General features: G+C 53.1%; 1 protein-coding gene across 1 annotated transcript in view; it reads left to right on the forward strand.

Moving 5' to 3' along the window:
- MN1 (MN1 proto-oncogene, transcriptional regulator) overlaps positions 1-21,857 on the forward strand; it is a 43,477-nt gene extending 21,620 nt beyond the window's left edge. Inside the window, exon 2 of the mRNA XM_029233974.1 lies at positions 21,299-21,857. Coding sequence (XP_029089807.1) covers positions 21,299-21,480 — 182 coding nt within the window. The 3' untranslated portion in view covers positions 21,481-21,857. The remainder of the gene's footprint in view (positions 1-21,298) is intronic.
- The last annotated feature ends 2,910 nt before the right edge of the window (positions 21,858-24,767 follow it).

The raw sequence follows: 24,767 nt of genomic DNA on the forward strand, positions 1-24,767 counted from the left end.
CTCAGTCCAGTGTCTGGCACATCACAGTGGTCAGCAAACCCTGGTGTAAGTAAGATGCAAGAGGAATTGAGAACCTGCAAGGGGAAGAGGTGGCACACTGCAGAAAGTAGGGGAGCGGGGGCCCCTTGGCAGCATCGCTCCTTTCCTGTGAACCCTGGGAAATCTGCCTGCAGAGTTTTGGAGGGTGATCTTGGGTGCCATGGATGGTAGCGATGGTGGCCACTGCAGCTGGCAGAAATTCCCCAGGCAGCAGGCTAGATGTTTTAGAATGCAAGTCAGTGAGAAACAGCTCTGAGATAAAAGTCGTGCATTTTCTGAAGCCCCTTAGGGTTTTCAATACCCTGGCCCCGCATACCCACTTCTTAGCATCTCTGTTTGTGTAAGGTTTGGAAAATCAGTCCCTTGCTAATGTTAGGAAACTTCGAAAAATCACAGTAGCAATGCTAATAACATGTAAAGCATATTAATCGCACTGTATGTGGATGGTGATGTGTACGAGACAAACCATGAGTCGCCCTTCAAAACTGCCTGGCTGGGAGGAAGCGCCCATAACTCTGACCTGCTACTTTGTCATTGGCCTGGGTCAACGACTTGGGACAGAAGTGACCCGTACCCTGTAGGACTTCGCTTCTTGCTTGTGTTTCTCCCCAGATCCACGTGACAATGAGCAAGTCCGTTTGCTGGAGATTTTTTCCTAGATTTGGCTCTTGGAAAGAAATCTCTTCTGATTCTCTGCCTCAAGCATTAATTTATAGTTTAATCAAACCAAGCTGGGTGGGGTGGGGGGCAGTGAAAAGGGTACATATAAAGAGCAAAATCCTATCTGCCCAGAGTGGGGTACATCCATGTCCCCCTTGTGTTTTAAAGACTGGTGCAAAAACTTTGCAGGCCATTCCCCGAGGGACAGAAAAACATCTCCAGCTGTGGTTCCCCAGGTGTTTGCCCCATCTCCCTCTCTGCCGTCTCCCCCCTCCTCCTTCTTTTTCCTTCTCTGCCTTTCATTCCTGGAACAATTGTCCGGGCCAGTTCCTTTGGGCTCCTCCACATTCCCTGCCAAAAACAAAAACCATTCTTAACCCCAGATGACCAAGGCCTGTAGTCATTTTGTCTGGTATGTGGCGTCCGCCTGGGGTTGGGGCTAGATGCATGCTTCCAATTTATATTCGGCGTGCCAGCTTCAAGGGGAGCAGGGGCTGGGGGAGAAAAGGCTTCAAGGAGCAGAGAGCCCAGAGCTACCAGATTGCAAGAGAGGAGAGAGAAGGACCACAAGCTCAGGGTCTGAGGCCAGCCCAGGGGGCACAAGCCAGCGCATTCTGGGTCAGGCCAGTCCCTGGCCCTTCATACCCCCTGCCCCCCTCTACTTGTTAGCCACATTGTGGACTTCAGATTTTCCTCTGTATTCTATTTGGTTATTATTAATTTTTAATGAGGTCAGACTGAAAATCCATCTGCCTGGGCCTGCCTGCCTAGGTTTGAAGGCAATTAAACTGGAGACTAACCTCTTAATTAGGGTTTCCCTGTGTAAATCTCATTTGATAAATTCCTTATCATCCTTGGCTTTAACTGCAGCGTGGCCTGGAGAGGGGATTGAGCTCCCCCGGGACCTCTAAGTGAATCCCCCCCAGAGAGGCTGCCCCGCTCTGAAAACGGGGCTCTGCCAGCCAGAACCTCCCCCAGGAAGGGCTGGGAGAGCAGCCCCTTTCAGGGTTAATTAATCAGAAAATGTAGTGGTACCCGGTGATTCCAGAGAACTTGTCTGCCACCTTTTCATTCTTCTGTTCCCCTTTCTGCCTCCCTTCTAGGTCTTTCTTTAAAAAAATTTTTTTTGGGGTGAACTGAACTCAGTTAAAGGAAATCTGCAGCATCCCCCCTCCTTCCTTGCCTGCCCAAACTGTTTGTCTGTGGGGATGGTTAAATTTTTTTCCTTCCCTTTTTTACATACAAGTGTGGCTGGGAGTGGAAATGTCAGGGGTCAGGCTTCATGCAGCGGGGAGCAGGGGGGCAGCCTCAGCTGCTGTCTTTGCCATTTGGGAGAAATCAGAGCTGAGCTTAACCCTTTGGAGCCCAGCCCCTGCCTGTGGGTTCTGGGAGCTTCCTCCTACTCTTTTTCACTAGAGTCGGGGGACTTTGTCACCGAGACTTCTTTTTTAAGGTTTTGGGCTGAAAACTACTCCCATGGTGTTGAGGGGAAGGGGAGTCACCGTGTGACTCCCAAATTCACTGCTCTAACCCCGTCAGCATCCCAGGAGGCATCCTACTTCACAGATGGGAAAACTGAGGCCCAGGAGGTGTGGTGACACACTGAGTCTCCCAGCTGATAACAGGTGGGGCTGGGATTGGGGCCCAGCTCTTTTTGTTCTGAACCTTTGATTCCTATTTACTGGAGTTCCCCCCCGCAAACCTCTAGGGTCCAGTAAAAGGAGAAGCCTGACTCAAGGATGGCGTTTGGATTCCTTAATCACTCTGCAGCCATTGAAAGGGCAGGGGGGGCAGTTTGAGAGCCGAGCTTGTGCCAGTGCCTCCTGTGAGCCACCCATGGCATCCTCACCCCACCATGAAGCAGCTACTTCTGTTGACCCATTTTACAGACGAGAAGGGTGAGGTGCAGAGAGGAAAAGGACCTGCTTGTGGGTGTGGCCGGCAGGTGGTGTAGCCGGATCTGTGCCCCCCAACACCCATTTTCTGCCCATTGGGCCAGGCTGCCCCTAAGCATGGGGACACTGACAGTCCATGGAAACAGGAAAAACAGTACAGAGCTCGTGCCTCGAGACCACTTGGTCTCCATCACCCATGGAGTTGCCCAAGGGCAATGGCGAGGCCATATGGTGTTGATCCCCGAGCCTCGGTTCTTCATCTGTGAAGTGAGGATGATGGCAGTGTCGACCTCGTGGGGTTCTGTAGGGGGGGCTATACCCATTCATACACATTAAGCCTTATGATCAGTGATTTGTACCTGGTAAGCTTCAATACATGTTACTTGTTGTTATTATCATTATTTATTCCTAATCATGGAGGGACAAAAATGTAGGCACTGATGAAATCCCAAAGGGAAGAAGCCCCATGTTATGATCAGCACCTCTTCGGATAGCCAGGAGCCAGTGAGAGTTGGGAGTGGGGGGCTCTGACCCAGCCCAGTTCTAGGGTTTGACCTTGGAGCCCAGCTCTGTGGCTCTGGGCAAGTCACCTCACCTCTCTGTGCTCCCATGGTGAGGAGGGAGTGCCAACTTCCTTGGTGGGCAGTGGGATGAATCTGGACCTTGAGTCTGCAGGGGGAGCATAGGAGGGTTGCTTCATAACTTTGCCTTTAATTGGGCAGCGGCTTTGTGATCCACCCTGCTGGCTGGGCCTCAGTTTCCCCGTCTAGAATGGGGAAGCTGCTATGAAGCTTCGAGGAAGTGATATACCCAGACGTGTTTGGCAGCCGCCAAGAAAGCTGCTCAGATGTCAGGGATTATTAGAATAATAGGAAGTGGGATCATTCTCTGCAGAGCGGCGGGGAATCTGAGCTCAGGGGAGGCACAGCACCCGGCAGCTCCACATCTGTTCAGGGCTCCGTTTGCTTGGTATGTGCCCCTGAGAGGGTACCTTGAGGGTGGTGAATGGTAGTTATGTAGATAAAAGGACCAAGATGATGTTTTGGCACCTGAGTTTGAATCTCGGTGCCCTCTTTTGTTGTGTGGCCTTGAGTGAGTCATTTTGCTACCCTGTGCATCAGTTTTCTCATCTGTGAAGTGGGCATAGTAGAGCTCCTATTTCCTAGGGTGGTTGTGAGGCCTAAGTGAAGTGAGGCATTCAAGGTGTCAGCCTGGCCTCCCACATGATGCCCTGCACTTGGTCCCCAGGCACTGGTCAGCATGACGACTCAGGCTGAGCCGAGCCTGGAAAGGTCTTTGGAGCCGCCTGAAGCGGAACTTGAATTCTCTCCTTGCCGGCCTGTGGCCTCCCTTCCTCCCTCCCTCTGAAGCCAAAGCCCAGCATCTGTTTCCCCAGGAGCTGTTTAATATTCCACCGCGGTAAAATGAACTCATTGGAGCCACCCGAAAACAGCTGAATGAACCCCCGGCGCCCGGCGCCCTTTCAGAGCAGCTCCAGACCCCCCTCGGGCCTTGGGGAGGCTGGCAACGATAGCAGCTGTGGGAGAGGGGGCCCCCTTTTCTTCTTGGTGCCCGGGGGAGCCTGTGCCCCCAAATGGGGGCTCCTGGAGGGCCGGGTTGGGGGCTGGAGCCTGGGGAGGGGCGGCCTGGGTTTCCCAGCCTGTTCGGGGCCTCATTTGTACTTCTTGGCTCAGAGGTTCTGTGTGTGAGGCCTCTGTGGGGAGGCCGAGAAAGCTAGACTTTCTTCAGATTCTTCTCCTGATCCTCCGCCAGCCCAGCCTCAAACGGGGGCCCGTGGAGGCAGGAGGCCCCAGGCCGCATGCAGCGCTGCTGGATGATGACGATGACGAAAGTGCCAGCAGCATCCTTTGAGCGTTTGCTGAGCGCCCCTTGTGTTAAGTGTGTCATCTGCACCATCTTATTGACCCTTCAAAACCACTGGGGCAGTTCACTGTCCTTATTCCCATTTGACAGATGAGGAAACTGAGGCCCAAGCTGGCTTGTCCAAGATCATACCGCTAGGAAGTAGCCAGGCAGGGCTTCAACCAGGCTCTCTCCTTGATGGCACATAGATGTCTGCTCCTATTACTTTGGGATCCAGTGGCCTCTTCTGTAAATGGAGGGCATGGGGGGCGTGTTCTAACATGCCCACCTACAGGAGTGTCCTGAGTTAAAGTGACATCATACGAGGAGCATTTCACACAAGCATACAGTTGGCACTCACTGAAGTGCTAGCCGTTATCTTCACTCGATTACTTTGTGATGCCTGTTGCTTGTTGAGTCCCAATCTCAGCAGCCTCTCCCTTCTCCCCTCCCGTGGTTGCTCCTGGGGGGCATCAGTACTCACCCCAGCTCCCTCGGAAAGCAAATGATAACAAAGTGCTTCCAGGTAAAGCTGAATTAATTTCATGTAATTATCCTTGATAAAATTAAATATTACTTACAATTCGTCTTGGATGCAATTTCTATACCAAGAGGTGGTGAAGCACTGGGGTGAGAACAGGCTGAGTTGGTGCCTGCTGGGCCAGGTGCTGGGCTTGCTGGTGGCTGGGTGTGAGCTGCCCCCAAAGGTGCTCGACACCAGGACTTAAACCCGCAGTGGTGATTTCTCCCCAAGGTAGAGAGTGCTGGGGAGGCCTGAGCAGGAGGACACAAGCAGCCCCTTTCCCCATATTTTATATCTGAGGAGCCTCAGCAAGCAGTACCGGGCTTGGTTTTTCCAGCAGGTGGCCCTACATGCGTCCTGTCCTGCAGACCTCTCTGGAAGATCCCAATAGTTGACCTCCAGAAACGGAATCCAAGGTTTAGTGTTTTCTCCCCAGGGTTCAAAGCCCAGCAACACCACTTCCCAGCTCTAGGACTTTGGCCAAAACACCTTCTTTCTCTGAACCTCAGTTTTTCTCATCTGTAAAATGGGGGCAATTTTGATCATTCCATGAATTAATGTGGGGGATTGTGGGATCCGTCTGCTGTGCTGGCCAGAGAGGACCTGGGGGAGTGTCTTGTAAGATGAGACCAGCGATTGTCTTGGGTTGGAGTGAGGACGATGGAACTGCGCATGATCAGTGCTGAGTGCTCTGAATGCCAGCTATCAATATCAGATTATAATTGTCACTTAGTGATGATGTGACCTCGGGTGGGTCCCTGTGGGTCTTCAGTCTCCCCTTACTCATCATCTGGAAAACGGGAATAATGATGTGTACATTATAGGTTGTCATGAGACTAATGGAAGGTACTGGTGAGAAGTGAGGCTTGGGGTCAGCCACAGAGCAGGTGATCAAGAACCTGGCATTGTCACTATTATTGCTAATATTACCATCACTCTTCTTAGTCTTTAGTCACTGTGTTTCCTGGCCTCTTTTTCTGAGGACTGTGAACTTGGACTATCCAGAGCTTTCATGGGGGAGATGTGATGGGGAGAACAGGAAGCAGGAGGTGTGAGTTGTTTTTTTTTTTGCAGTACGCGGGCCTCTCACTGTTGTGGCCTCTCCCGTTGCGGAGCACGGGCTCCGGACGCGCAGGCTCAGCGGCCATGGCTCACGGGCCCAGCCGCTCCGCAGCATATGGGATCTTCCCGGACCGGGGCACGAACCCGTGTCCCCTGCATCGGCAGGCGGACTCTCAACCACTGCGCCACCAGGGAAGCCCAGGAGGTGTGAGTTTTAATCCTAGCCTGACCTTGACCCATCGTCTGACCTCAGGGAAGTCACTTTATTTCACTGGGCCTCACTTTCTTCCCCTCTGTGATTGGACTAGGTCAGATTTACAGATTCAATGTCAAGTGCTAATCTGGATGGATTGGTTCTGGCTGCCTAGAGCATTGTGTTGAGAAAGACTCTGAGGCTGTATCTGGGTTCCATGGGAGGGAGTGCCAAGGCTGATGAGCAATGTCTGCCGTGAGCTCAAGAGGAAATAAGTTTCGGTGTGAGTCCCAGGTGGTTGATGATCCTGGAAAACATGACCCTTGTGGCTCCTTCCGGCCCAAAGTTTACCTCAATCTATGGAAGCTTCCTATCTGAAAGACGATAGGGCTTTCCTTTTGTAAGAAAACTAGTAGTCACGGCAGCCGCTGACGCAGATTGGGAGAGACTTTGTAGATTATAATTCTGGACCAGCGCTGTCCAATAGAACCTTCTGCAGTGATGGAGACGTCCTATATCTGCACTGTCCAGTACGGTAACCGCTAGCCACGGACAGTTGTCAAACACTTGAAAAGTGGTTAGTTGTGAATGAGGAATTGATGTTTACATTTTATTTAAATTTAAAACAATTCATGTGGCTAGTGGCTACCATATTGGACAGCCTACTTCTTGACTCCTAGAGCCCCTGAATTCGTAGCGGCCCCCAAGATCATCAGCTTGTTATACCCCAAGCGTGCCATGAACTCTGGATAAGTCGTTGGGTGAAAGCCTGTTGCTTAGCCGCAGCCACCTGCCCCCAGGCAGCTGGAAACACCTCTGCAAGAGCTTTGCTCAGGTGGGTGAGCTCTGCACAGGACGATAAGTGCTTTTCCCTTCTGCTCCGCTTGCCTCCCCAGGGGGCCTGGTTCCCCAGGACTCAGACCCTGCAGTGGGCAAGGCCTGGTCTGGATCAGATCCCCCCGTCAGGTCATGACATGGAGGCCAGCATCTCCTCATCCTGTGGTACCCCAGGAAACAGGCAGGTGTTTCCAGACACAGAGTGGATGGGCCAAGAGGGAAGGCCAGGTGATGGCCTTTAGGAGAATGAGAATCATTGTTTACTCTTTCTTTCCCCTCTCTCTTCCTCCCTCCCTCTCCCTCTCTTTCTGGCGTGGGGCAAAAGTAGAAAGTCTTTGGAAACTGACTTGGCTTCACCCTGCCTTGGTCACTCCCTAGCTGTGTGATGTCGGGCAAGTCACCCTGCCTCTCTGAACCTGTTTCTACATCCTTTAAAAGGAATAACGTGTACACACGATGAGCCAAACAAAACCCAAGGGCAAACACTGAAAAAAAAAAAAGGAATAACAGCTCCGCCCTCCAAAGCTTAACAAGAGAACCCAATGCAGTGATATGCAAGAAATGTGTAGAATGGTGTGGTTCCTTTCCCTGCAGGGTAATTTAACTGATTCCCATGCCTGGTGTCAACTTAAAGCTCATCTCAGAGGTTATCCCAGCAGGTTCAGGCTCAGGGTCTGTAGGCAGGAAGGGTGGCCGAGCGAGGGTGGTGGCCGGGACTCCCTGGGTCATCATCCTCCAGCAGGAGGAAATGGCTGGCATTTGTCAGCCGACCCTTCGCGTTTTCCTCTCCATTAAAGGCACCTGCTTCTTGTGCCGTCCTCGCACACCAGTGGGGTCTAAAATAAAAGGGGAGGATTCTAACCTCCGGACTTTGAAGGAAATCTGTTGGCTGGGTTGGGGATCTGGAGAGTAAGTGGCTGCAGTTCCTCCATTTCTGGATAGTCTGGAGGGGGTGGCCCTCCTGGGTAGATTTTGGGGAGGGGCAGTGGGCAAACCTCCTAATGAGGTCTTGCTTCATTGGCACCCAGGAAGCCTTGAAAAGTTCCTATTTAGGTCTGTCTGGAGGCCCAGGTGATGTGGTTTGAATCTTCCTTATTTTAATGATTCTTTAGGGTTTGTTCCTGCCCCCAGGAATGGGTACAGTCAGCACATATTGGTTGAGAGCTTTCTATTTGCCAGGTGCCAGGGCCACAGTGGTGAATAGGAGAGACAAGGCTCCTGATTTCATGGAACTCACCTTCTAGAGGCAGTAGCACAGAACAGGACAATTATGAGAAGTTGGGGTTAGCACCAGATGTTACAGCCTGGTGGGCATTGGAGCCCACGGAGGGGCTTGGAGAGACCTACCTGAGTAAGGAGAAAGTGGAATTGTTAGTTAGGTGAAGGGAGAAGTGACAGTAGTGGTCCAGGAAGAGGAGAGAGCTGGCAAGAGCAGCATTGCCACCACTTGGTGACAGCGTACTGCAGACTCCACTGTGAAACCTTCTGAATGAGGAGACAACTGAGTGCTGGCTTCGGCAGGCAGGCCAGAATTCTCTGATTTGGTCACACTTCTTCCCCCAACTTAACCTTCTCTGGCCTCAGTTTCCCCAGTGTATAGCACCAGCCAGCCCAGTCTTCCTAGGATCCAGTTCTGCTTTCCTCAGATCACAGGGACAAAGGTCTGTGACCTCTGCCATGGAAGGAGAGGCACTGAGTCTTAATCCTGCTTCTCCATACCTGAGACATAGGCCAAATCTAGAAAATCCTTCCAAGAGGTGGGGTACAGGTGTTGCAAAATGTGTCTGGTCCTGGGAAAATGTGACAGAAGGCGAGACTGGGGTCGGCTTAGTCACCTAACCCCTACCCTTGTGCCTGCCTCTTCCCACACTCCCTGTCTGGAAGGAATGCAGTGGCCCCTGCCTTCCCAGGTTGACCTCAGAGACACACTGTGTGCGTTGCACGCCCAGTAGGAACACACAGGGCCAAGCCTGTCCCCTCGGCCATTCCAAGGTAGAGGTTAGCTAGCATTTCCCATCAGTCTATACTATAATTTAGGGTAGGGAGCACCTAGTTGGGTGGCTTTTTTTTTTTAATTAATTAATTAATCTCTGGCTGCGTTGGGTCTTCATTGCTGTGCGCGGGCTTTCTCTAGTTGCAGTGAGCGGGGGCTACTCTGTGTTGTGGTGCGCGTGCTTCTCGTTGCGGTGGCTTCTCTTGTTGTGGAGCACGGGCTCTAGGCGCACGAGCTTCAGTAGTTGTGACACGGGGGCTCAGTAGTTGTGGCTCTAGAGCACAGGCTCAGTGGTTGTGGCGCACGGGCTTAGTTGCTCTGCGGCATGTGGGATCTTCCCAGACCAGGGATCGAACCTGTGTCCCCTGAATTGGCAGGCGGATTCTTAACTACTGCGCCACCAGTGAAGTCCCTTGGGTGTCTTCTTTAGGTCATAGAGTTACAGGCCTGGCAGCCAGGACTCCTGACACTTACAGTGGCAGCCCAGAGAGGGCAAGCGATGCACCTGAAGTCACATAGCCAGCTGCAGGTAGGGCTGGTGCTTGTCTTCCTGGAGTAGGGGAGGAGAGCCCAGTGTGGAGGGAAAGCTGGTTGGGGTTTGTTTTTGGCAGACACACCTCTAACCCAGAAAGCCCAAGTCCGGACCTATTGGAACCCCTGGGTGGGTGTGCCAGGCCGGGCGCCCCAGGAACTTTGGTCCCTGTTGTTTGGATGGGAGTGACCAACCAGCTTCTTCCAAGCCCAGACCAGCTTCTACTGCTCCACCCGTCTCCCTTCCCAGGCCAAGCAGATGCCACGGGGTGGTTAAAAGAATACAGACTCTGGACTCACACAGACCTGGGTTTAGATTCCAGCTCTCCACTTTCTAGCTGTGTGACCTTGGTCCTCATGGGGCTGTTGAGGTGATAAATGAGATCAGCCAGTGAGAAGGTCCTGGCCCAGCCCCGGGGTGGATGCTCTGCCTGCCTGGCCTCTCACCGTCCACTTTGCGCATCACTCTGTCATTCCCTGAGTCGAGGCTGAGCTGAGAGGGCGTACTCAGGGGCTGTGAGTGCTGGGTGGCTGCCCATCTCCTCCCGCCTGATGTGGGCGACTCACATTTCTGCAGAGAGCTCACCTTTCTCCTCTTTCATTGCATTTATGGATGTGCTTTTGAATGATTAAAAAAAAATTTTCTTTTTTTTACAACAACCCCTCTCCTCTACAAGCAGCATTTTACTGTTTTATTAATTTTTAAGCAGGAAGGCAGGACGGTTTCCACTATAGCCAGAGAAGGAAGACCAGGGCCACATGAATGGGGAGGACATTTCTGATTCCCGAAGGGTCACCATGCAAGTCCTCACAGATCAGAGTTGTTTACATACAAACACCTTTCTCAGGAGCATGTATTGAGCACCTATTGGGTGCCTGGCTGCTCCTTCCTACTTGTGTGAACTTGGACAAGTGATATCACCTCTCTAAGCCTCAGGTTCAGGGGTTGGCAAACTTTCTCTGTAAAGGGCCTGATAGTAAATATTTAAGGTTTGTAGGTTATACAACCTCTGTCACAATGACTCAGCTCTGCCACTGTAGCATAAAAGCAGCCATAGACAAAATGTAAACATTTGAGCATGGCTGTGTTCCAATAAAACTTTATTTATAAAGACAGACGGTGGGCTGGATATACCCTGTGGGCTGGACATACCCTGTGGGCTGTAGTGTGCTGACCCTGGCTGGCTCTTCATGAAATGGGGCTAAGAGAGTAGAAGCTGCCCTCCAGAGTTATGGTGAGGAAGGAGTGAGTTTAAAAGAACAAACGCGTGATAGGTGCTAATTAGCTTTTGTCTGTTGGTTAATTCTATCAAATGCCAATCTCCCAGCAGCACTGCCCAGTTGGTGTATGGTCTTATTTCACAGGTAGGGAAACTGAGAAGCAGAGGGATCAAGTGACTTGCCCTCAACCCTTCTACTCATTAATAGATGACCTGGGATGCAATCTTGCCCCCTTTGTGCCCCAATTTCCCCACTTGTATCCTCAGAGAGGATTCACTGACGTAAAAGCACAGGGCATGATGATCTCATCCATTGTGCGGAGGGGACGTGGAGGCACAGAGAGGTGGAGTCTTTTGGGCCACCAGCTGAGACGTGGCAGGGCTGGGATTAGGACCCAACCTGGATTTCTTGGAGACGTGGGTTACAGGCGTCTGACTCAGAAGCTGCCAGGGAGGAATGGCAGGTCCTGCTGGACCAGAGCTCTGTCAGAGTACCATTCTCATGGGGCTGCAATCCAATCCTCCCACTTGCTTAGAGCTGGGGAGCAAGGGACCTTGTCCCCAATAAGGGGGTGTGTTTGTACGTCGGGTGTCCTATGCCAGGGCCGGAATGGATAAGGTGCAAGCCTCTTGTTAATTCTGACAGATTCCTGATGCCCCTCCCCTGCTTGAAAACCTTTTTGTCTCCTCTTTGCAGGAACAAAGCCCAACGCTTCCAGTCCTCCATGACTGACTCCATTTGAGCTTTGCTGCCTCCTCTTCCTCTGGGTCCCCCAGGCCCTAAATCGGGGTCCCTGGGCAGGCCTCTGGCTCTTCTGAAACAGTCACAGCAGAGCTTGGAGCGCCCCCTCTCACTTCTCTTGATGCAGAGCTTTATACTCATCCTTAAGTCCCCCTAGTATGTCCTCTCCTCTACAAAGTTTTCCCGGATCCCCACCCGTCCCCTGGGTCCACTTTGCTCCGACAGGGATTGTCTCTGTTCTGCAGTTCCGTGTTTGTCAGAACATCTGTCCACCAGGCTGGGGGCTCTCTGAGCCCAGCGCCCAGCACACAGCTGGGAGCACATGTTTGCTTGTGATGCTTTAGCTGTTATCACTGTCTCGAGGATTCCCTCTTACAGGCTGCCCCAGGCCCGGGTTTGGGGAAATGATTATGGTAACTGGATATCGAGCGTCCCCTGGGCACCAGGCATTTCATCCGCCTCTCCGCAAAGCAGCAATGACCAAAATCACTTTTTAGGTGAAGGAATGGAGACTCGGGGAGTCAAAAGCAGCTGATCGTGGGTCAAATAGCCCGGCAGCGACAGGGTTTGCATTTGAACCTAAGCTTCTGTCTCCTAAGTGCATGACTGTCCCATGACTGACCCCCACGCAGAGCCCTTCCTCGAGACGCAGTGGCGCTATGGGAAGTTACCTGGGCCTACGGGCCACTTGCCTCCCTGCCGACCTGCCATGGAAAGAGCACAAAGCTTCCACAGCCCAGTGGATGGGTGACCAGGGCAGATGCCCCCAAGAACCTCCACCCAAAGCATCAGTGCTTCGAAAAAGTACTTTTTAAAATTCAGACTTGTCACTGAATCTGTTTTTTTTTTCCCAATGGGCTAAAAGGAATGCGGTTCTAATCCTATAGAAATACATGTGTATATTTGTCTTGTTTTATAAAGATAACGGTTGAATGGCTTACCGCACAGCCGGCAGAGTGGGGAGCTCGGTGAGGTGTTGGCCCTTCTGTAAAGTTGCCCCCAGTGTACGGGTAGGATACTGGGGCTCAGAGAGGGACAGTATCCTGCCCAGGGCCATACAGCACTGGGCCCAATGTCATGGGGGTGAATTGTGGGTGAGAAGGCAAGAAAACAGAGTGGGAAGGGCTCTGCTGGAGACAGGGCTGGAGAGAATCTCCAATATAATAATCATACTAGAAATACTAATAGCAGCTACTATTTCTTGGGCAGCCTTGGTGCCTGGCAGTGTGTTAAGCGCTTTGCTTGCATTATCACTGGACTCTTCCCAACAGCCCTATGAGAATAATACCGTCTCCAGCCCTATTTCATGGGTGAGAAAACTGAGGCTGGGAAGAGTTAACATCCCCAAAGCCAATCCTGAAGCCTGGTGCTCTGGACGCGCGGTGCAGAGCTCCCCCTGCACAAGCACCCTTGATGCACCCCTGTGGACACTGTCAGAAGGAAGGTGCAGGCTGAGGGGTCGGCTCACGGCCCCCCATCCTGTCACGTCTCGGCAGCAGGCAGGCGGGGAGTGGCCCGGGGTGCACAGGGCTGCATCTGTCACAGGTCATTGGCCACGTGGCCGCAGGCGCCAGAAGAAGGAGCCTGATGGAGGCACTCAGGCCGGGGAGAGGGACCTGCCCTGTCCATCCTTGGGCTCTGGTCCTCAAACACCACCCCAGTGCCTCCTCCTTTGGGGCTGGGGAGGATCCCTGGAATTCAGCCTCCCGCCCCAGTCCCGTTCCGGCCCCCAGCTCTCAGCAGCCTGGTCCCAGTGATGCCCTTGCTGCTTTGCCTCAGTGGAGCCCTCAGCCAGTTCTCAATCTAAATGACAGCTGCCCTCAGCCAAGTCAACTCCAATTAATTTCCGAAGGCTTTCAGGGGCCTGGCTGAGCCTCTCCCCAGGCTGAGCTACCCCAGCGGCTGGAGCGAGGCCCCTTCCTCACCCTCATGGGGCCTCCCGATTGTTGGTGGGGGCCCTACCAGCCCCTCAGGAGCCCCCATGTGTGCCGTGTGCTGCCCCCCATCTGATGGGGCCAATGTGGAAATGCTTGGGCAGCGTCCATGGAGAAAGCACTGAATGGGGCCTCGGGTTTTGTCCTTGGCTTCTGTGTCACCTGGGGTCCTTCTCATCCCATCTGTGTGCTTTAGGGCCCTTTCCCCAAAAGCGGGAGTGTTGATCCAGAGGGAGAGGGTGGGAGGGAGGGCGGGGGAGGGGGAGGAAGAGAGAAAAAGATAAAGAGGGAGGGAGAGAACAAGAGAAAGAGAGACTGAGCAAGAAGGAGAGGGGGGTGGGAACGAGAGAGCTGGAGAGAGGAGGAGGGACTGGGTGTACCTGCCATTTGGCTGCGACATTTTACTTTTTCATGTGACTTTGGCATCAGACAGACCTGGGAGTTACCCTGGCTCTGCCACAGGCCGGCTGTGTGACTGTGAGCCAGTGACGTCCCCTCTCTGAACCTCAGTTTCCTCCCCTGTAAAATGCCCTCTCTGCCTGGGTGTTGTGTTGGTCCAATGAGATCGGCCAAGGCCCGGCCCCATAGGGAGCCTGAGGTCAGTGTATCTTACTGTCCCTTGTTTTGGGAGGGCACCTGCCTTAGCCTCCTGCCTTCTTTGAATGTAAAATCCAATCACCCGAAAGCGATAGAAAGATTCAGGGGGCTTGTACATCTATCTACTCACCACCATTCATTTCTGAGAGGCCTGGAGAGGGGGAGTGACTTACCCAAGGTCACACAGCAAGGAGGTGGAGAGCTGGGATGAGAATGTGAGTCTTCATTCACATATTTCACAAATCCTTATCATGCCAGGGCCGGAGAGACCTCGGAGAGCCCCATGGGCGTGTCTGCTCTCAGGGTCTCCATCCAGGCCAGGCTTGTGTGATCTTTACTGGTGGGAATGTTATCTGCTTCTACAGGTGGGGAAACTGAGGCTCAGCAAGCTGAGCTTGCCCAAGGTCATGGAGCTTGTGAAGGGCAGAGTTGAGACTCAGAGGGAGGAGGGAGGATTTGAGTCCAGGTTTCTGAACATGCCAAAGCTGCTGGGTATGGGGAAGGAGAGGGGTGGGAATTTGGGTGTGCCGTCTTCCTGCACGGTTGGTGGCATTATAGACCATCTTTGTGCCACCTGACATCTGGCTTAGAGTCGCTGTTCCTGCCTCTGAGGCTAGAGCCGGTGAGTCCCCCAGACCCCGTCTAGCTCTCTGAAGGAGGGGACACGACCCAGGGACTGAACGTGGACAGGCAGCCAAGGCGGGGTCCTCCTTGGGGTTGTGAGGCTCTTCAGAAGGGTTCCAGTTGGGGTATGGGGACCAGTTCCACTAGGGTTGGGTCCCCCACATCCCCAGGGGCGGGTTCTTGGAGATGGGCCTTTGTGTTGCCTTAAAAAAGCCTTGGACTTTGTTAACCACCAACAAGACTCTCTACTCCTGCTCTGATTGCTTGTGGCCTTTACCTGATAGAACCTGACGGAACTCGGGGAGGACCCGGGTGCTGACCTTATCCTATTTCGTAGGGAAAGAAGCTGAGTCTTAAGGAGGAAAAATGACTTGCCCAAAGTCGCCCTGCTGGGAAAAGTGCCAGGGACCAAGTTACAGGCTTCGGTCATCTGACTCCAAAGTCTCCCCATGATGTCTTCCATCTTTGGTGACCTGTTGCTAAGGGGCTCGGAACTCAGGATTCCCCCTCTGCCCGGGGAGATGTGTCAGCACTTCCCTGTAGCCAGTGAGGCGGTTGCTGGTGGCATCATTACTATTATGGTGGCTGGTGGTGGGGTGCCATTTGCAAGCGGGGGTGTTGGAGAAACATCACCATGAGGCTGACAGCCAGGTAGATAGATGGTAGGAGTCAGCAGAGGTGAGGAGTGTGTTCTAGGCGGGAGAAACATCAGGAGGTGGGAAGGATCTCGATATACTTCGAGAGACGGTATAGCTGAGAGGTGAGGCTGGAGGCCCAAGATGGAAGCAGGCCGCGTCATGGGAAGCTGGAGACTTTATCTTGGAGGCACTGGGGAGCCATGGAAGTTTTAAGCAGGAGAGGGGCCTGCTCTGGTTGGTGCTTCAGAGTTTCTCACTCGGCTCACAGTGGAAGATGGGCGTGTGGGTCAGTGTAGAAGCAGAGAGAGCAGCAAGGTTGTTGCTGCAGGCGGGAGTGGGGGCCTGGACCAGGGTAGGGGCAACGGGACGGGAGAGCAGTGGATGAATTTTGGAGGCAGGCTCTCCCCTCCCTGGTGCTCGACTCTAGGCTTGGGGAAGCGTGATGCCCAGAGCCAGCCTGGGTGTGATGGCCCGGCCTTTCCTGGAGATGGGGGCTAGGAGCTAGGAGCTTCTGGGGGGACATGGATGTGTCTGGGGGCCCTAAGGGACTCCCAGGCTGCAGGACAGAGGTGCCAAGAACAGGTGGCTCAGCCCTGTGGTTTCCAGGCCGGCCGGCCGGCCTGCCTCTGCTTCCGGGCCCAGTGGCCCAGCCCCCAGCTGAGTGGCAGCTGTCACAGACACCAGCGTCTTCCCCCCCCACACCCACTGCCAGGTCCAAATAAAGGAAAAACCAAAATACATTTCCCTTTGTCGGAATCTGGCGAGGGTGAGCCCGTGAGAGTCATTCGCTATTGTGTTCTGGGGCCCACACTGCTCCTTACATAAGCTTCAGGTTAAAAATACTCACGGAATTCTAATTCCTCTGCCTGGGATCGCACCCCGGGGGGCCTCGCAGCCTCGGAGGGCAGGGGGTGGGGCAGGCCCCTGGCACCCAAGGAAATGAAGAAACTGCGCCACGCACAAGGCGGGTGTGCGGCAGTATCAGCTCTGCCTGCCCCCAAAGCCCTGGGCTGTTAAAGTATAGTAACTATAATAACCCTGAGAGCGGCTAACCTCTTCTGAAGGCTCGTCATGTGCTGAAGTTTCCACCCGTGTGATCTCACTTCATCGTCCTCCAAGCCCGTGAAATAGGTTCCCATTTTACAGCCCAGGTTAACACCTTGCTTAGGTTATACCCTGGATTAGCACCCAGGGAGCCCCTGACCTGGGTGCAACTTGGAGCCCACATTTGACCCCCATAATCTGGCCTTCCCTCTGGGGGGCAGAGGGACAGGAGGTGGCCCGGCAGAAGTCCCCTTTCTGAGGGTTTGGGGACAGAGTGGTGGCTGTGCGTACCACCAAGGCAGCACTTCAGCTACTGGAGTGGGGGGGCGGCAGCTACCCCAACCCCCTCCCCCCGGAGCTGAGGATGCCTGAGCGTGTGGCCCACCCAAACTGGAACCCATTCCCGGGGATACTGAGTGCAGGGCAAGGCAGTGACAAGGCCTGTTTTGCTGACTTTAAAAAAAAACTCAGCCCCCTCCATGGGTGGCACCTCCAGAAATGAAATTAACAATGAGATGTCCCCAGGTAAAGACATGCACATCTTTTCCCTTCTCCCTTTACCTCAGCCGTGGCCAGCCAAAGGGTCAATCAGCAGTCCCAGTTAGCACTCCAGCCAGCCGTCCCAGCCCCACTGGTCCCTGCAGGCTGGTCGACAACCACACAAGGCAGCCCTCTTGGTGCTGGTGGGAGCGCACTGTGTGCTAAGCACTTTACATGGATCATTTCACTTAATCCTCGTAACTGCCTCCATGACGGCCAGTCCTATTATTTCCCCCATTTCCTAGGACTGAGGTTCTGAGAGCTGAAGTGATGCACGGAAGTCCGTGCTCCCCAGACGGTAGGCATGATCATTGTGGAACCCGTAGGAGGAGTGGAATTCCGTCCGTTATCCACGCGGTCACTTTTTGGGCACTGGCTCAAGGTTCTTTCCTTTCCTTTGTGGAATTTACTACCCCCTTTGTGGATAGGGAAGCACTGAAGACAAAATCTGATGTGGTCTCATGTTGGTGGCAGGGTGAGCCCAAAGCAGCCGGTACCTGGATAGCATGATACCAAGTCTGCAGCGTTCAGCGAGGGGGTTCTGGGAAGGGGCTGGATGGGTCAGCCAGGGCTTGTGTACGTGGAGAAAGGGCGGGGAGAGACTTTGTGGGGAGTAAAAGCGAGGTATCCCAGCTCCAGGCCCCGCCCCTGTGCGTGGGGACTCAGGTGGTCTGTTCTGGCCAGTAGGGGGATGACCTTAAAAACAGTCCCATGGTCCTTCCTTGCTGGGCAGGCACACCAGGAAGCCTCTCATCTCAGCTCCTGTGCTTCCCCGGGGTGAGGCACCTCATGGTTATACATTTTGAGTCAATGTCACCCCTGCCTCAGGAACTGACCACCCACAGGCAGGGCGTGGGTGGTCAGCTCTTTCTCTTGTATGGTCTCCCCCAGCTGCCTTGAGCCAGGCCCATGGGAATCACCATCCCCAAGTTACAGATGAGGAAATGGGGGCCAGCTGCCGAGGTTGGGGGACCCGGGATTCCATCTCGGCGTGACCTGCGAGGAATCCTGGGCTAACAGGAGAGGGCTGGTCCCAAAGCTGGTGACCTGGCCTCGGGTGACCCCTGGGCAGCTCCCTGTCCCTTGGGGTCTCAGTCTTCCCATCTGTTAAATAGGGCTGAGCGGCCCTTCACAGTCAAGGCACAAGCCCCAGCTGAGCTGAACAGGCCAAATCTGCCCCTCCCCGACACAGCCACAGTCTGATAGGGGAGGCTGACAGCCAACAGTGGAAAACAGGACAACACCCATCAGGTTCTGTGGTGTCTGCCAGTGCCGGGCGCTGAGTACCTCCAGGGTCTCCCCAGCCCTGGGAGCTGGGCGAGGGGGCGGTTTTATCTCTGGGTCCTGGTGTGGGGGCCGGCATGCCTGCTGCCCTGAGCAGTGGGGATGGAGGGCCTCTCCTGGGCCAGGCCGGGGCAGGCCCTGACTTGAGGCGGCTCCCGTGGGACTGATTTATCGGCAGCCACTCGGCAGCCCAGGGGAGCCGCAGTGCTAGGGTGTGTTGGGTTCCCCCAGCTGGAATGAATCCTGCGGGAGGATGAGTTTGGTCATGCTTGGGTTGTCAAGAACTGAAGAGTCATATTCTCTCCTAAAAACATTCCCCATGGATACCAGACTCGCTTGTTTTTTCCAGGCAGAGGCTGGGGAATCCTGTGCCCATGCTCTGTGATGTGGGGCAAGGCCCTCACCCTCTCTGAGCCCCAGGTGCCCGCTCTAAAGTGGGGAGAAGGGTCACCCAGCTGCCGGGCTTGCTGGCGGATGGAATTAGATAATACACAGAAGTGTCCAACTGTGTGCCTGTGACGCCCTCATTAAATCCACCCCAAGTAAGAAGAGCAGCTGTCTGTGGTTTTGGCGCGCGGCATGCGTTTGAGTCGTCTGTAACTTGGGAATAAAACATCTTTAGGAAATGTGGCCGTTTGGAGCAGTCTGGAGCCGCTGCTGAGCAAACCCAGCTCCCATGAGTGTCTTAGTCCTCCAGTGTCTACCTTCCTGGTGCTTCAGCCACAGAGCAAGGGAGCCGGGTGTCAGGAGCTCACGTGTGGGTCTTGTCTTTGTTTAGCTCTTGCAAACTTTGGCAAGGGGCCTCGGTTTCCTACCTGTAAAATGGGCACAAGCATTGTTGCGTTGGCTCCTTGAAATAATGTGTGTAAAGTGAAATAAGGAACTCCTTTCAGAATTTCTCTCTCTCTCTCTGACAGATGCTACTCCTTCCCCCAATCTAGATCTCGCAATGTTCAGAACAAAATTCCTTTTGCAGGTATTAAGCAGCAGGGTGTCACTGGGAGCAAGGCAAGCGTGGGCTCAGGAGCAGAGGTGTGAGGGCTGTGCGTCAGCATGGCTGGAGTCCAGGGCCCACTGTGGGTGAGGGGACCCTGAGTCTGGTATCTCTAGCTAGCTGGGGTCACAGCATCCCAGCTCCACCACCTCTAACCAACTTGGGAACCTCAGGCTCAGAACCTCAGCCTCCCCGTCCATGAAACGGGTACAAAGACTCCAGTTTTATGGGCAGGAACATGCCCAGCTGGCCAGTCTCAAGGAAGGGACAAGGCTTGGAGGCTTCTAGATTGTTGCAAGGACCCCTCACCTCCTGACTCCCCTCCCCTACCTCAGACATGAATGACAGTCCCAGCAGCCCTGTCTGGGGTTGTCTCTGTATGCCAGGACATCTGTTACAAGACCCCAAGGGATTCAGCATCACCCCCACTTTGCCAGTGAATAGAACTGAGGCTCAGAGAGGGAGATTGTTGGATCCCATCCACACAGTGGTGGGGCTTGGATTCAAGCCGCAGTCTGTGACTCTAAGATGACTGTGCTACGATACTGTCTCCCAGCTTCACCGTCAGATGCAGGAGGAGGAGGAAGACTGTGCCTTGTTTCCTGCTGGAATCTGCAGGCTTACACCACACCTGGCACACAGTAGGGACTCAGCTTATTAATTGAATGAAGGAAGGAAGAGGCAAAGGAGAGAATCTTCCCTCCCAGCCCCAGCTCCTCCCAAGAATGCAGGTCCCAAAGCTGGGTGTCTCTGGGGCTCCAGGGTGGGGGCCCCAAACCCAGTTAGTCACACCTGGTCTTGGTTGCCTGGGCCCATCCCTCTGAGAGGATTTTCTCTGCAGGCCATGGCTCAGCTCTTGGGGGAAGCCTCAAGGCGGATCCCAGAGGGCGGGATGGGCGGGGTGACTCCTGCTTGGCACCAGGCCCTGGCTGGGCCTGCAGTGTGCTGGGGAGGGCGGGCCAGTCATGGAGCTCAGTATCTGGGTGTGCTCCCTCGGCCGGAGCTGAGCCCCCACCGCCAGTTCCAGCTTTTCTCACTTCTGCTGAGTCAGAAGTTCACCATCAGCCCATCTTCAAACCCAGCTCTGTCCCATCCTGGCTGTGTGACCTTGGGCAGGTCACCTTGCCTCTCTGAGAGTCAGGCCCCGAAAAAGGAATAATGAGAATAATCATGATTCAGTAGGCCTCAGAACAGAACTATTGGTCACTGGGCAGCAGTAAATTAGAAGTCCTCTGAAATGACTGCTCCATTCCTTCCCTGCCTCAGGACTCCCGATTCCTTGTTCTCTTCTAATATAATTCGTGCTAAGGTGTGAATGGTTGTCAAATTTCTTTCCTGTCAGGTGAGTCTAATCCAAACATTACTATGGTTTGTGCTGTTTCTGGTGCTGTGTGACTGAATGAGAAGGAAATTGAGGGGATTTTCATTGAGGGTGTAGGAGAGGAATAGACTCCCTCACCCTTATCACCTAAAGTCCTTTCATGCAGCAGCTGGGGAGGGGCAAAGGGCACTGGTGTGGTTGGGGAGTCCACACTCTTAGTCTCTGTGGCTCTGAGCAGTTTGGCACTGTGTAAGGAAGTTACCAGCACATAGCAGGCCCTTAGCAAATGTCTGTCTGGAGGATGACAAGAGAATGGGCTGTATTCGAGACCTGGACAATCCTCCCCTCCTCCGTTTCACTGCATCTGATGAACTCCTACACATCCTTCAGTGCCCAGTTTGGATGTGTCTCTTCCAGGAAGCCTTCCCAACTAACTTCAGGTCCAGTTAATCTTTTGGGAACTCTAGTCCATCAGAGATGGGCAAACCCTGAGTTTATCCGGCCTAACTCTCCTATTTCCCAAGGGGGAGGGGAAAAACAAACCCAACAGGAGGTCTTCCCTTAGCTAAGGTCTCACAGCCCAAGTCAGAGATGACGGCAGGAGGATTCGAACCAAACGTCTTTAGATCTCCTTAGACCATCTTTAGGCATGAAAAGAGGGCCTGGACATGGCCTCTCTTCTGCTTCTGCCACTTTACCCCCATTAGGGCCTCCTGCAGAGTCAAGCACGCAGCTAACGTCCTCTCTTCCTCCTTTCTCTGCAGCCCACGACCTCCCTCCGAACAAGGCCTCGGCAACCCAGCCCGGCAGCCACTTGCAGTGCCTGTCTGTCCACTGCACAGACGACGTGGGCGATGCCAAGGCCCGAGCCTCCGTGCCCACCTGGCGGTCCCTGCACTCCGACATTTCCAACAGATTCGGGACATTCGTGGCCGCCCTAACTTGAATTGACAAGAAATACCCCCTCCCCAACCAGGCCCTTCCCTCCCCCTTTTCTCTCCTCTCCCCCCTCCACCTGACCCCACCCCTACCCGCCCTGTTAATTTGAAAGGGCCACTATTGCTGAGTGGATGATTTTTTTTCTAGGTTGGTACCTGCTTAGTGGCATATGGACCGGAAAGGGTTAATTTAAAGGGAAAAAAAAAAAAAAACCTCAAAAAAATTTTTTAAAGAAGAAATTTGTCTGCCACGGTATGTTACCAGTGTTAACCCTTCTGCAGTTAGCAAACTTTTGCTGAAGCCTTTTTCCTGCTAGATAATTCCCATTTTTCTGTAATCTTGGCATACGTTTTTTAGATGACCTCTTTCCTTGTTTTATTTTCGTGCTGCTGTATGTCCAAGTATTGTTATTTCATAATAAGACAAGAGTTGCTTTCCTTTTTTATTCTCTTTTAGTCTTGTTCCTCCCCACCTCCCTCCCCACTGCCTGCTTATTTTTTTTTTTTTTTTCCTTTTTGCTTTGTTCACTGCTTATTAAAATGGAAATCCTGGAGACTAGTAGTTCTGGAATATTGCCGGGTGAGAGTCAAATTGTCATCACAATATTATATATTGACACCCTACTGCCATCAGTCAGGCTGGAGCCAAACAATTAATGCCCCCCTTAGGTATTCCGCCTGGGATTTTGTTTTGTCTGTTCCCTAAGAAAATAGAGAGATATATTTTCGTTCCCACAAACACACCCTCAGCCTTCAGCTCCGTTCTCTCTTCTGCTGGAAGCTGCCTTTCACTGCCATGGAGGTGATGACGTATCCAGTCCGCTCTGTGGGAAGGAGCCGGAATGTTCAACAGTGGTGTTTTCTCTCCTTTTCTGGGCCTCTGTACAAACGCCCAGGCTCTGAATTTTCATGCTGTGCCGAGCAGCCCTCATCCGCGTGGGGATGGTGCCTGTCCAGCTTGCAGAGCCTCTAGAGGCTGCAGGCTCCCGGCTCTGCTACGGCCAGGTCAGCTGGGTCTTGGGTGCTGGAGTTGAGGATCAATTCTTAGCCCTGACCTTTCCTGACATCTGTTCCCAGCCAGGCACTGGGGGAAGAAGGAACAGGACTGGGTTATCTCCCCCACTTCTCCCGTTCCATCTCCAACCTGGGCAGCCCCCCATCCCTGGGAAGGACCAGGCTTTCGCCGGCACTGTTCGAGGGGCTTGTTGAGTGAAGGAGCCCCCAGGCTCTGCCTACCAAGCTCCCCTCCTCCAAGCCTGTGTGTATTCTCTGCAGGGGTTTGCAGACTCCTGAGGGCTAGAGGAGGGAGAAAGGAACCGGAACTAGTGACTTTGATTCTTGGGCCTTTTTTTAAACCCAGGAATCCTCCCTCCCCCTTTTTATTTAATCTCAGCCTGTTGCAAAACCAGGGCCACGTCCTGTGCATCTCATGAAGGAATAACTTCTTTGAGCAGAGGTGAGGGAGCAGCTGGGTGAGCAGGGCAGCAGAAAGCAGGGCTCCTGGACCCATCTGAGGCCTGTCACCTGGTCCTCCCAGGGCGGTGGTCAGTGGAGGCCCATTGTTGGCGGGGGTGGGGGGGCACCTTTGGGTGCTGTTGATGACTCCCAAGGGCTTGTGTGACTCATGGGGGTGGTGGGAGGCACCCAGATTCCAGGGTGGGCCAGACAAGAAGTGACTGATATCACTTCACCCAAATCAGTAACTCTTGTAGTCGATTTCAGTTTCTGTGAACAAGCATCTTGCTAAATGTGCCATTTTGAGCCTTGCGCCCCCTCCATCCTCCCCCCGCCCCACGTCCCCAGAGTTTGCAGACCCGGCTTTTTTTAGCAAGTGACCTGAAGGCTTTGGGCTCACCGTACAACACTCACGTTGTTTATTTCAAAGAACTTTTCAGCAAAGGGAGAAGAGCGTACAGAAAAATCTGTCTCTTTCCATTCCCTGCTCCTGTCTTTCCTTGGGCTGGCTTTTTTGGCTCGGGTCTGAGTCTGGACGGTCTGAGGTTCTTACACCGGCAGTCTGACCAGGGTTGACCCCGGCCCCCACAGAGGGCAGGCAGAAACAGGTGGTGTGAACTGATCAGTGAGAAGAAAGTGGGAGCTGACTCAGCCCTGGGTTCTGCCACCAAAGGAGAGAAAAGGTGAGGAAAAGCACCCCCCCACCCCCCCGCCAGGGGCTGCAGGAGAGCCAGCCATAGTCTGAGCGAAACTCCACTACCCCTCTGATTCCACAACGTACAGCTGTTTGAGAGCTTCATCCTTTTATTTCTTAAACAGGCATGATTTCTCCTTAATTGCTTAAGGCCGGGGAGCCAAGTGTCTTGACTTCTGTCTTTGACTTGCCCTGTGTTGAGTCCATCAGCACATGGCCATCGTCTCATGGTCCTAGCAACCTCGGAAACCCCTGAAGTTTTAAACTTTCTCGCTCCCCACGACCCCAGAATTGAACAGCTTTAAAAATAGCCTTAAGCAAAAGGATGTTATTTCATTAAATTTGGTTTAATGGAAAGAATAAAAGCAGATTAAAAACACACCCAACCCACAAGACTCCACAAACACTGGTAATCGGTACTGCATAGCAAAACTCTTCGGGAAAGAATATGAAAACGTTATTGCACATGTAAAATATGAAAACTTAACTCTGCTGTGTGTTAGGCAATCCTGTAATCTTTCTGACTCTTAAAAGAAATTCATTTCTGAAATGCTTGGTTGGAAGACTGTGACAATAGCTCATGAAATTGAGTGTTATTTTTTTCTTTCTTTTTTAAAAAAAATATGTAAAGTGCAGTCTTCTGTATTCATGCATATTGTATATACCTGTATATGTTTTCCTGAGCAGCTAAATAACAATAAATATGACGTTAATGGTGACTGTGGTACATTTGTGGGCGGGGCTTGCTTCATTTTTTTCTCCACCCCCTCCCCTTTTTCCATGGGTCTCTTCAAATTCCATGGGGGTCTGGATGATGTAGTGTGTGTGTGTGTGTGTGTGTGTGTGTTGGTGCTGTTCTAAATTGGGTCATCTCAGAATTTCTCTAGTTTGCACTATTGATCTTTGGGCTGCATAATTCTTTGTAGTGGGGGAGGGGCCGCTGCCTTGTGCACTGTGGGATGTTTAGCAGCATCCCTGGTCTCTACCCACTAGATGCCAGTAACATCTCTTCTCCTCCCCCCTCCCTGTGACAACCCCAAATGTCTCCAAACATTGCCCAATGTCCTGTGCGGGGCATGACCCCTGGGGCTGAGAACCACTGGTGCAGGAGGGAGGGGAGGGGCAAGGGGGGGAAGCCATCCAGAT

The sequence above is a fragment of the Monodon monoceros genome, unplaced genomic scaffold (assembly GCF_005190385.1).
Source record: "Monodon monoceros isolate NGI ecotype Baffin Bay Population unplaced genomic scaffold, NGI_Narwhal_1 Super_Scaffold_1, whole genome shotgun sequence".
Taxonomy (NCBI): domain Eukaryota; kingdom Metazoa; phylum Chordata; class Mammalia; order Artiodactyla; family Monodontidae; genus Monodon; species Monodon monoceros.